The sequence below is a fragment of the Acanthisitta chloris genome, unplaced genomic scaffold, assembly GCF_000695815.1.
Source record: "Acanthisitta chloris isolate BGI_N310 unplaced genomic scaffold, ASM69581v1 scaffold1329, whole genome shotgun sequence".
NCBI lineage: Eukaryota > Metazoa > Chordata > Aves > Passeriformes > Acanthisittidae > Acanthisitta > Acanthisitta chloris.
Window position 1 is genome coordinate 185,151 of NW_008692882.1, and position 13,446 is coordinate 198,596.

The following is a 13,446-nucleotide window of genomic DNA, read 5'->3' on the forward strand; positions in this document are numbered from 1 at the left end:
AAGTATACTTTTTTCTCTGTTTGGCATATAAGATTTAAATATTAGAAGGAGCAGGTTTTTTGATAGCACATTCACGTAATAATTTAAAAACAAAGACAATAACAAGAAAAAAAATCACAGTAATTACAACTGCCCAAAGTCATCCTCATAATGTTTTAGTGAACTTGGGTAAGATTCATCTTATCCATCTTGGAAAATTACACTGGAGACTTGTACCTAGTAACTAGCATTTCCTTGTGTCATTTGGGGCAACCTGTGGTCAGCCTACTGCATCTAGTGAACCTGTCTGGAGGAATGTCATTCTCTCACAGAGTTGCTCAGGAAGCCTGAGGGTCTAAATCCTTCAGAAAGCAGAACTTCTGAAACTTAAGTGCAGACAAACTGATCATTGAAGCCTTAACTCTTTCTCTAGATCTGAAGTCTTTCCATTAAGACCCAAATGGGGATGCCATTTTAAGGCATGTGTTTATAAAGGTTACCTTTTTCTAGTAATATTGTCCAGGTACATCTTTCACTGTAGCTGAAATAAACTAATTATAACATTTATCCATGAACTAACACTTTTTTTAAAAGACTCCTGAGTATCTTCTTAAGATATTCACATCTAAAGATTTTAAAGAGCAAAAAGCAAAATACTTGATAGTGTTAGCAATAGAACTTTTATAATCTGAGGAATAAATCACAAAAAAGGTTAAACCAAAAAGCATTGAGAAAGACTTCTCATCCAATACACATCAATATATTTGAAAGGGTAGGGAAGTTACTTAAATAGCAAGGGAAAAAAAGCTTATCAAATTGTCTTTAAAAACCTCTGTTTAAGTATTAAGTCTTTTCTACTTGGACTTTCCCTATCTTTGGAATATTAAACTAGGTCAAGTTAAAACAAATTAGGAAAATTATTACCTGAGAACAATCTTCTGCATTTGAGTGTCTCCTATTTTGATTCATATCCACGTTACTGTCATTTTCATTTTCATCACTTTCAGTAACAGACGTGAGACAGGATATGGAACGAAATCCTTTTTTGATGGTAGACCGTGGAACGCGGCTAAACAATAAAAGAAATCTCAAACACTTTAATCCATACTTTTTTTTTTCAAATGACTTTCTTCGTAATTACTATTCTTAAGAGAATGTTGTCAAAATAATTTGTGGCTCCTTTATTTTGACAGCTTCATAGGGCATCAAAGAATCTATATATGCATATATTCCTTGTCATTACTGGCTTGGAACAACACACATATCTATGCTGGAAAGACCTCTTAACTAACCCTCAAAAAAGCAAAGCCCAAATCAGCTGAGGAAAACTAGATGATAATGCCAGAAGTGAATAAATTACTGTGGCCCCTAGAGAAGAAAAAATGGCTACTTGAATGGAGGTAGGGCAAAAATGAAGTGTTTTGTGTGAGAATAGTTTTTGTCTTTTCCTTCAAAATGTGTCTCCATAGCTACCAGACAGATAAAACACATGATAACCAAGGAAACCCGTGCAAGGCCTATTCTGGTTGTAGTAAAAGAAAGCTCTGTTGCTGACTACACTGAAGGCAGAAGTAAAATCTGATGGAAATATAAATAACTCTTTGCTTGTTAAGTGAACTAGGAGAGCAAGACCAAAGCATGGTGCATACATGCCAATTAGACATAAATGCATAATTGTGTTATTACAGTAATAAAGAACAAAACAAAATCTCAGCATTTGTTATCTAGCTCCCTTCTTAAGGACTGAGATGATGAAATATCAAGATCTTTTGCAGTAAGTCACAATTATCTTGCTTCTGAGTGTTTCAAAATATTTTATTAAAATAAAAGGAAGAGATTAAAAACTTTCAGTCCCAATTGTGTATCCAAGTCTCGTATCTTATTTAGACAGCTACATTACTTTAATGAAATGCAATATCTGCTATATATTTTTGGCTACTACCTGTTAATTAAATCACAAAAGATTAAATTAGCTGATTGTCATGGAAACTTAGCACATTAAATAAACTGTCCTTGACAAAATGGGGAAAGCTGACCATGGAGCAATGTATCAAATATGAAAAAACATTATAAAATATGTTTACATGCAAATACTTCAACATCTTAGTTATTAACCTCTCATGCTTTTGATAGCCTATTAATGGATATTGCTTAGATCATTATTATGTATTTCTACTTCTACTGTTTGAAAACAAATGGGAAATAATTTGAGCATTTTTAACCAATAAAATGCAACTGTATCAGCAAAACAATTATATTCCCAGAACAGTCCAAGGCCATGGACAAAGGCTGCTGTTTAATAAAAATTAAAAATACATGACTGGTTTACTATTAATCCATCCAATTATGATGATCAAAATGCAGAAACTGCTATGTATGTAGTTTATTCAGTTTACTTAGAGACGTACATAACAAAAGGTGTACACACCCTAAAAAAATACACACACTTCCAACAATTTGCAAACTGTTGTTGCACTCAATCTCAAGAAAAGAAATATTCTCCAAAATGACATAAACCTTTTGGTGCACACTTGGTATATGATACATTCAATGCTTCTTGACAGGAGTTCAGTCAGAATAAAAGTGATGGGATTAATAATTCTAGAACTTGTCTACTGAATGTTCACATCATAAGCTGAAGCCTGACAGAAATATATTATGCAGTGGGTCATAGGACATAAAAAAAGACCTTGATACATAAACCAGCAATCTTTCCTATCAGGGAGGAAGTATTATACCGACAATTCAATATTGACTAAAAGTCAATTCTGAGCCTTCTCTAAGGCACCCTGTAAAAAGACAAGGGTTTATAGGACTTCCAAACAGTCCTAACACAAGGCATTTATACAAAGCTGTGTTTTGAGCATGAGCTTCTTCACCTGCACTCTCAGGCTTGTTTTAAGAACTATCATGAACAGAGAACTCCCTCTTTTATTCATAAACATTAACATGATGCCCATGAAAGTACCGACTAGCCAGTCCGTTACTTCCTTGTTACATGCAAGAGTTAAGAAAGACCAGTAGTCTGAGGAAAAATTTTAAAGACATCAAAGAATATTCCTATTTCTGGTGGAAGTGATCTATTAATATTCTACATCTTTGGACCACATGAGTAGAGAATCTGGCAAAGTATCTTTGACAGCACTGCCTGTCCTTCAATGTCAGAAGCCTTGAGAAGTGTGTATCTGCCTAGGGGACTGTCCGAACGGGCTGTGACAATAGGTGACTCACTCCTCAGCTGTCTGCATGCCCACCCCATGGTGAACTATCTCACCAGCATGTAGATTAGCAGATTGCAGGGAGAAGCAGTTAAAGCTAAGAGCAATCCAACCTCCATCTCCAACAGGAGGTGTGTGCTGCACTCCCAGAAGACAAGGTGTGCGTGTAGCCCTCAGTGCCAGGAGGATGCTCAAAATTGCGTGTGTGCCTCTGTGTGCATGATTAAAAATTCTTGGGATTAGCTATGGGAAGGTTTTCAGAAGTTTGTAGGTGTTTCTTAACATTTTGTAAGCATCTAGTATAGCAATTTAGTTCTTGTACTGCTGATATTGATCCTAAATGTGATAGCTGATTAACTACGTGACAACAATACAATAGAATGCTGATCCTGATGTGCTTCAGACTAACTGACCTGAGCAGTTTTTTTCCATATGACACAAATAAAGATAAGTCATTGCACTCTTATGGTGAAATGGAATAATACTAATGCTGAAACTGCATTAAATACTTACATGACTGTAGGTATTGTGATGAGATTCAATTTGTAATTAAAAAATGGGCTAGAAATCTCCACATATTCTTCAGGTTTCTTTACCACAGGCTCTGGAAAAAACCCAACAACTTGTCAAATATATATTAATAAGAAATATTTAACACTATAACTTCGACAAATAATTTCCTGTGGGGAATTTGTCACTCCTAAATAATTCTCTAAGTATCATCACATGTACTTGAATGGAACAGAAGAACCAGGGGTGGTTCTAGGAGATATAATGAAAAGAAAAAACTGCTTAGTACTCCAATCCTCAGCCAGCAAAGTATTAATGTATATGTACATTAATGTATATGTAAGGTTATCCAGGGTAGTTCAGATCAACTATGGGAGCACATTCAGCCTTTGCCAATTTCCTGCTTCTTATCCCAGTATACTTTGCTAGCATGCCTGTAACACTTTCATATTCAAGCTATCTCATATCATGCATTTAACTCCATTATATGCAGTATAGAAAAACCCTAGGAAAAAAAATTTACTCTAAAACTGTGAACTGATGCAGCAGGACTAGTCACATACTTTAAATTTTTAAAAGGTGCCCAGAAGCTTTCATGGCTCTGCATCAGAGAGCTTTTCTGTGTTGCTTTGATAACACTCCCTCTTCATTTTCTCCACTAGAGTGCTTTTTCTGACATAGACTAAGACACTTCTCAAAGCATTTAAGAAAAAATGCTAAGAGGAAGTAGTACAAAATTGGCCAAAACTAAATAATAAAAAAGAAAGAAAAAGTTCAATTGAAATTAGGTTAACAGATGACAAGTATGGCCCTGAAAATGTTTGTAATAATTAAAATTTAATTACAAATTTATTTTGGAGGTTTTCGTAGACAAACCTTGGGGTTCAGATGTCACAACAGTTTTCTTTTTCTGACGGAAAAGCATCCAAAGAGGAACTGTTGGTGGTTGTGGTGGTGCTACCAGAGGACAGGACCTAGTTCTAGTGATCAGGACAGGATGGCTGAATATGTGGGAAAGCCCATATTGCCTCATCTTCTCCGAAGAATCAGTCTACGAAACATGGAAAGACAATCTGACTTCGGTCAGATCTCTTTTCTCATCATATCTAACAAAAAAGAACAGCATGCATACAAAAGCATCTAGCAGCTTGGATAAGAAATGAAACAAAAATAGTTCACCTGACATGACTATATAAAAACATTCTAATTAGAATTTGATATTAAGCAGAAAAAGTAGAGTATATTAGAAGTGCTTACATGTATTTTAGTTTGCATAATAGAGTCAATACTTCTTTCAATGTATATATAGCCATATTCCTTTAAGTGCTACAGAAAACATACAAGTGAAGAGAATGAATATGTACCAAAACAACGGGGACAATATTTTCTTTTAAATAAATATATTTACAAATACTTCCTCTGAGGGAAACAGTCCTTACTTCATGCTGAATTTATCAAGTGGTAGAATTCTAAAATCAACTGGTCATTTAGAAAACTTGTGGAATCTCCATAATGTAGTATCGCTTTGAATTAATACATCATTAAAGTTAAGCTTTTTATCTGCTGGCTAATTTATAAAGCACATTAAAGACACTCTAGTTGACCTGTATGCCAAAGCCCTTAGGAATAGACTTAAGAGCAATTTTAGATGTGGACATTGAGTGGTGCTCTTCGCATTAAAATAATAATGGTCCAGTACTTAACATTTGTCACACCTGCAACTTCTGTTACAAGATTTATACATCCTTTTTATTTTAAAGCCACACCTTCTTTTACACGCTAAATAAATCATCAATAATTTAGTTCTTTAACATGCTCATCAGCAAGACTCTGATTGTTTTTACTCATTGTTGAATATTCTGAGGTTCTGTATTTATCAACTCAGCAGAGGAGAATGTAGTTGTGGTTGTCAGTTATTTAAAGCGTAGGGAACAAATTAAATTAAAAATGCCGGTTAAAACATCCACAATTAGAAAGGATTTTGAAGAAGACCAGTTAGGTGCCATAAAGAAGAACTTGTCAGCTGCTGAGCACACAACACAATTGTATGACTCAATTATTGATTTTTTTCCCATTTTGTTTGGGCAAACTAAGACAAATTCAAGTCACAACAATCCAAGGACATCCACACTAGAATAAAAAGTTAAAAGGAATACTGAAAAAATTCTGGAGGGAAATTCTGGCACAACTGCAGTCAATGACAAAATTTCCTCCAAATTTAGGAGCAGTTCTTATCCCAGTGAATCCACTCTTCCAAACTTTATTTCTATCAGTGTGGTTATGTCTCAGCCCTCAAATAAAGCTGGCAAATGGGTACTTTTTTAATCCATAAGAAATCCACTACACTTCTATATTTAATTTCTGTCAACTTCCATTGTTCTATCAGTCTTTACTAAAATACTGGTTTAGACATATAGATTCATCTGTCTCATCCTATTTGGTTTGCCATGCCTCTTTTTCAGAAATCTGTATATCCCAACAGACTGTAGTCAAGTTTGAGACTGTCGTGGTTCAACCCCAGCAGCAGCCAAGAGCCACGCAGCCACTCACACACTCCCCCACCAATGGGATGGGGGAGTGAATCAGAAGGGTAAAAGCTACAAAAACTCATGGGTTGAGAAAAAGACAGTTTAATAGAGAAAGCAAAAGCTGCACACACAGGCAAAGCAAAACAAGGAATTAATTCACTGTTTCCCACAGACAGGAGGTGTTCAGCATCTCCAGGAGAGCAGGGCCGTGTCACACATAACATTTCCTTCAGAAAACAAACACCATCACTCCAGATGTTCCCCCTTCCTCCTTCTTCCTCCCACTTTATATACTGAGCATGATGTCCTATCCTATGAATATCCCTTTGGTCAGTTTGGGTCACCTGTCCCAGCTGTGTCTCCTCCCAATCTCCCATGCACCCCCAACTTCCTTGCCAGTGTGGCAGTGCAGAAAACAGTAAAGGCCTTGACTCTGTGTAAGCTCTGCTCAGCAATAACAAAAACATCTCTGCATTATCAACCCTGTGTTCTGCACAAATCCTAAACATAGCCCCATACTAGCCACTGTGAAGAAAATTAACTCCACTTCAGTCCAAACCAGCACATCAAGGTGTTAGGTGGCAGGAAAAATATAACCTTATGTTACCATTTCTCCTTTGCATTTTGATGACTAGTATAACTTATTATTAGCAAAGAGGCGGTGTTTTTAATTCAAAATAAATTAAAATCACAGAGAACACGCTAATCTTCAAAATAGCATAAAATACACAGAACAATTTTTAAAAAGAAAATAGTGCAAGACTTAAGAGCACTAAAGCATAACACCTACGAACAATTTCTGGAAAATTCTTTATTCTATGCAGCCTATCAGTTTCCTCAGAAGGCAGCTTAAATGTTAATGATCTAATTATAATAAATAAGGTTTAAATGTACAAAAAATCTAATTAACAATCAACTCAAGAAAGCCTGTTCTGGCATTATAAATATTCTTCTGAGGACTGTGAGTGACTAAGTGGAAATTTAACTGTTGTTTTTACCCCAGCTGCATGAAGTGCTACACTCTCCCCAGCTGCTTTCACCAGTTACAACACTAATGATAGAAATTTATACAAACATGCTATTTCTTAAAGAACAACAAACAACACATTGGAAAGCATATGAGAAGAGTCATTAATTGTAGTCTTAAATTAAAATTCATGTTTTTCAAGTAGCCCTTAAAATAATTAGACTTTCCATTCAGAACTATCTAATCATGATGCATTTATTAGTTCACATCTAGTCTCTCCCAGGAGACTTCAGCTTCTGAGATCCAGAGGAAAGTGGTGGAAAACTGAAAAAATGAGCAGCCTGTGGCAGGAAAATGAATGTTCAGAATACAGACATACAAAATATAAATTTAACTGATAGCCATCACCTAGTGACTGTTTCACTATGCTAATTGTATTCTTTTTGTTAAAACATACTTCCCACAAAATGAAACACTCTGATAATAAAATAAGCAATGCTTTCCAGTCCTGAGAGCATAGAATCTTACCATCCGCGTTAGGGCAAAAATATCCTCTTCAAACAAATGTAGTGGTACACAGGCCGCATACACGGCTATTTCTGGCTGGGTTGGCACAGAAGATTCTATAGAGCAAACATTGAAATGGTTTAGAACAAGGTAAACAATAAACAGATGTAGTTGCACCTCACCCTAAGTTATTCTGCTTTCTCTGCCTTATTTTTATTATTCTTTTCATAGTCTGACTCCGTTCTCTCATTCAAAAGAAGAGTTCATTGTAAAGTACTTGAAAAAGCAGCCATGGATGGAAAGAAACCACATAATTTTAATCCTTACCTATTTACACCGACAACTTTAGCATGCTTCACTTATTTTACATAAATGAATAGCAGAAAAAAAAAATTAGAAATACAACAGGTCAGAGGTAGCTTTGGACATTGTTCTGGGTTTCAATTTTTGAAAATAGTAGATACTAGCATAAAGAAAACAACACACATCACCTGGGTAGATGAAGAAAAAGCACCCTGATTAGACAATACTAGTTAAAGGCTTCTCACCAGTAAAGGCAAAATTTGATCTTGCCAACAAAAGCCAGAGCTCTGTCCAGTCCTGCAAATGGATGTGAAGATTGAGATAAACAGATTGAGACACAGAGTGCCTGTAAACCAGGGTCACTGCCCTTACTTCTGCCAAGGAGATGAAAAATTGGAGGTAATGATGGCTACTTCAGAAAGTGTGAGGGGTGACTTCATAGCTCTTACCCCACACACTTTACAGAAGCGTTTCCCTTTAATTCTGCCATAGGCAAGGCATAAGGGCACATTCACTTCGTCGCCCCTAGAAATCTGTTGCACTAGGCAACTACATGATCATCTCATACCTGTATCTGTGAAAGAAGCTATTGCTGATTCCTGAATCATGAAGAGAAGCCAAGGCTGTCTGACAGCCAGTCCATTCATGCAGAAGGGAAATTAAAAGTCCAAAACATATAATACTTGAAATATAGGTCTGTGGTTTGACCAAAGACACAGCTCTAAATGAAGGATATCTATTTCTCGCTCTTTTTTTCTTATTCATCTAAGAAAACATGCAAAGACAGGATTTCAGGACACAGGTTGTGACACCTGTTTTGTAATTAGAATGTTTTTTAGGAAACATTTCTTCACAGAAGGGGTTCTCATTCATTGTAAAAGGCTTCCCAGGGAAGTGGTTGAGTCACCATTCCTGGAGGTAGTTAAAAGATGTGTAGATGTGGCACTTAGGAATATGATTTAGTGGTGGGCTTGGCAGTACAGGTTAACAGCTGGACTCAATAATCTTAGAGGTGTTTTCCAACCTAAATGATTCTAGGACTCTATCCTCATTTAACACTCCAGTAGAATGAGCTGTGTCTGTTGTTCCCTTCAGCTTCAACTCAAATATAGGATAATTGCTTCCTATGTTTACTAAGTGTTCAACTGGAAGTTGCTCTAAGAAGAGGCATTTTCTGCGAAATGAAATAAAACAAGGCCATCTGCATATAAAGATAAAAAAGGGAGAAAAGGAAAAATAGACAAGTGGCTGGAAACTACAGGAATATCAGACTTAAAATCTGTTTATTTAGAAGGTATGCAGCATTTTATTCTCAAAAATATATGATATCTTTGCATCTTAAATATTCTTTCTGAAATTCAATTGCACAATTAAGTATAAGCTGATAGTAAGTCAGTTACTTTTCAGTGGATTCTTAGTATTTCTCGCTGGATGCTTGTGATTCCTGTGTTAACCACAGATCTTGTGTTAGTTGTGGCCTTCAATTTATTCAAAAGCAAGGATATAATTTAGCTTTATTTTCAGTACCTACTGACATATCTGATCTCTTACAAATACAGCAATCGTAGCTATGATGTCCTACACATTAGAGAACAGTATGTGCCACAAGGCATACCAATCTACCACTTGTAAGAAGTATTCCTCAAATAAAAGTATTTAATCAAATACCAGGTGGAATTTAAAGCTCTCACACTCAGTCCAGATGGGTTGTGAAATAAAATGTCTGCAGGGCAGACAATAAACAGCAATGAACAAATGATTAGAACATGCAAATGATTAACCAGGCACATCATATCCACTTCACTACTACTGTAACACTAGAAAGATTTTGTACATCATGCCAGTAGCTTTAAAAGAATATATATTATTTGATCCTTTTTCACTGTACAAAAGTGAGGGTGTATGCAAATTACTTGGCAGCAAGTGTACTATTGCTTAGTGTGAATTCAGCATCTGGGAGAACTAGTTCAGACCGACAGCCTTGATAACACAGTATTATTAGATGAAAAATGTTATAATGTATGATACAACAAGATAGATTCAGCAAAGCCAATTACTTATACCCATCAGTGTGGATTTAAGAATTCTGTGGTGCTTTGTTAAAACATTCTGAATCCATGTAGCTGCTAACATTTCACACTTGCAGCTTTGCAAATCCTTTTACAGACAGTGGGCACTACACAACCTGAACAAATGTTCCAGTCCCTTGGAGAAGGAAAAGTATCAATTGAATTGATTCTTGTAATATTTATATCCAGCCACTGAAAAAGAAAGGTCTGGAATTAAAATTGTTTGGTTTAATAGCTCTTAATTGTTTTTATTTGTTTAGCATATGTTTTAAAGACTTGCAAAGAATTTTCTCACTCTTAATGTTTCTTTTAAATATTTATTTGTCAAGCAAGATCCGATGGTGACATTCAACTCTCTGAGAACTAATGAGGCCAGAGGAGGCCACAAAGATGATCTGAGGGCTGGAGTACCTCTCCTATGAAGACAGGCTGAGAGAGTTGGGGTTGTTCAGCCTGGACAAGAGAAGGCCTCAGGGAGACCTTAGAGCAGCCTTCAGTACCTAAGCGAAACATAAAAGAAAGCTGAAGAGGGACTCTTTACAGCCCATGGAGTGACAGGACAAGGGGCAACTGCTTTAAACTGAAAGACAGCAGGTTTAGATTAGACGTAAAGAGGAAATTCTTTACTGTGAGTACGGTGAGCCACTGGAATAGGTTGCCCAGAGAAGTTGTGGATGTCCCATCCCTGGAAGTGTTCAAAGGCCAGGTCGGTTGGGACTTTGAGCAAGCTTGTCTAGTGGAAGGTGTCCCTGCCATACAGGGGGGGGTTGGAACTAGATGATCTTTAAGGTCCCTTCCAACCCAAACCATTCTATCAAAACATCAGTTGGCTTTCAATATCCTGATCATCAGGTATGCAGCTCATATGTTAACCTTTGCTGTTGGATTAGCATGGATTAGCCTTGCCTATTGCAAGGTGCTTTTTTAGTCTTCAGAAAAATAACCTATGTGCTCTTCAGAGTTGACATAAATATCACAGAATGATAATATGCATTTGAAAAGCCAAAACAGAATATTAGGCCTCTATCCTCTTGTAAGTTAAAACTCTTTCAAATAGGCAAAAGAAAAATAATAACAACTTAGGTTATGTGATATGTATCTCATAGACACTGATGATTAACATTACAGATCTGCCTGTGTGATTTCAAAAACTTTTAAACACAATAATAATGTTTCAACACTTCTGCAATATAGAAAATATTATTACCTCTAATTACAAAACTGGTATCAAGGCACAGTGAGACTTAGCAAATTACACGGTCAGTTTGTAGAACAAAGTCCCAAATTCCTAGCTAGTGTCTTCTCAAGTGGAATACTATCCCCTTTCCAGCAGTTCAGAAATTATTAGCAAACTCATTAGTTTAGAAACATAAATAGAAAGTGGAGCAGTGACTCTTTATAGCAACAAGAGGACTAAGTAGCTCATATCCTATCATATAATTGCAAAAACTGATTATGAAACAAGGAGACTCCCTAAGTGCGAAAGGTTAAATAGATACCAGAAGAAAAAAGCTGATGAGTGGAAAAGTGCAGATTGTCTGCTAAAATGAGCCAACAGGAGCATTCAAATTGACTGCCCAAGTTTCCCAAGGACTGGCTGACTGATAAGCCACAGGACCAAAGAGTTGGTTGCTCTCAGGACGAGTCCTGACTGATTTTGTAAAGAGCTTGTTAGTCTGCTGGATCCACACAGTTGGATTAATAGAGAAACAAGTTCAGTGCTTCAAGGATCCTACAACTCATATTGTATTTGCAGGATGCAGCAGGCATTGGTCTGAGTGTGCAAGTGATTTAGAACTGGATACATTTGTATTGCATCTGTCTAGGATTGGGCTAATTTTCATCAGAGCAGCCTGCATAGCACTATATGACCAAACCACTGTTGGTAACACACCAATGTGTCAGCTATTGCTGAGCAGAGCTCACAGCACACAAAATCTTGTGTTTCTTATGCTGCTACCCCAGCGAGTATGCTGGGAGTAGGCAAGAGGTTCAGTTCTGATTCTCTCCCCCATTGCACTGTGGAATGAGTAGTGGCCAGGTGGGTGCTTAGCTGCCAGACAGCATTAACACACCATAACATTATAACCCACTCAAAATCAAAAGCCTGTAAGAGAAGTTTCCAAGTACTTAAAAGCAACTGATATATCAATGTATATGAAACTCAAGAAGGTAATGAATATACAACATGACCAATACAGATGTTTTTGCCATTTTAAAAATAAAATAGAAACAATATCAGGAGTAGTGAAATATCCTTTAGAAATAATTAATATTTATCAAAAAGAAAAATTCCCTTGAAGTCCTCACACTCAATAGGCAGAGTGAAAGCTTGCAGCAGGGAAATAAGCATTTTTATCATGCTGGGAATTAAATGCTTTTCAAGTCACTTACAATGAAAAAAAAATCAAAAACCGTGCTGCATTAAGCAAAGTCACTGGTACAAAATTCCCTAGAACAATTCAGAAACTTTTTACAACTACTGCTTCTGGAGTCTCACTTTGAACCGAGACCTAGTTTCAGATGTTACTTTATGCACAATGGTTCTACTGTCCTGAGCCACTCTGCAGACCATGTGTCTCATAGTCTCACAAAGCCTGCAAGCTTTTTCTCTTTTGGATACTATCTCACAACAAAAATGCATTGTAACTAGTTAGTTGCATTCCTTATACTCAGGTGAAACATCACATTTCCTATTGCACACCTACTACTACTAAAGCAAACTACATTCCTGTAATACATTTTAAAATCTACTGCTGTTTACCTCATTTAGTGGTATATAAGCTAGGAACTCAAATATATTTGGTGATGACAAACAACAGTATTGGTTTGCTATAATTTAAAATTATTTAAACCACCAATTTTAATCAGAATTCAAAACAACAAGCAGGATTCCAAATTATGGAGTAAGTTTCATTCTTGTTACACATTTTTACTTTGTAGTTATTTCCCGAAGGAAAGATGTTCTATGTATTCACATCTACTGATTTGCAACTCTGAATTATTCTAGTTAATAAATGCTTTGCTGCTAGTTGCATGGAAATGCTACTGCTATGCAAATATAAGCAATGATAGAACCAAATCAGCTTAATGTACATTTATGACATTTCCTTATTGACTGATTACTTGGCTGATTAGCATTTAGGTATGGTTTGTTTAAAATGTATTTGGCTGGGTTTAAAAAAGATAATTATATATAAATTCACAAAGTAAAAATAGACTTAATTTTTATGCTATTATGAATGGATTAATACAAAAATTAAATTCATCAAGCTATATTTCCTGCACAAAGGAAAAAAGTTAAACAATTACATTATGGAGCGAATTCCAATTAATATTTCTGCCACACTCCCCTCTTTCAACAT

At 36.1% G+C, this 13,446-nt stretch overlaps 1 protein-coding gene across 1 annotated transcript in view; it reads right to left on the reverse strand.

Moving 5' to 3' along the window:
* Positions 1-13,446, reverse strand: part of ADGB (androglobin) — a 90,991-nt gene that overhangs the window by 57,954 nt on the left and 19,591 nt on the right. The window contains exons 9-12 of the mRNA XM_009082824.1: positions 7,731-7,825; positions 4,584-4,758; positions 3,711-3,801; positions 904-1,048 (exon numbers count right to left, since the gene is read on the reverse strand). Of these exons, the coding sequence (XP_009081072.1) occupies positions 904-1,048; positions 3,711-3,801; positions 4,584-4,758; positions 7,731-7,825 (506 nt within the window). The remainder of the gene's footprint in view (positions 1-903; positions 1,049-3,710; positions 3,802-4,583; positions 4,759-7,730; positions 7,826-13,446) is intronic.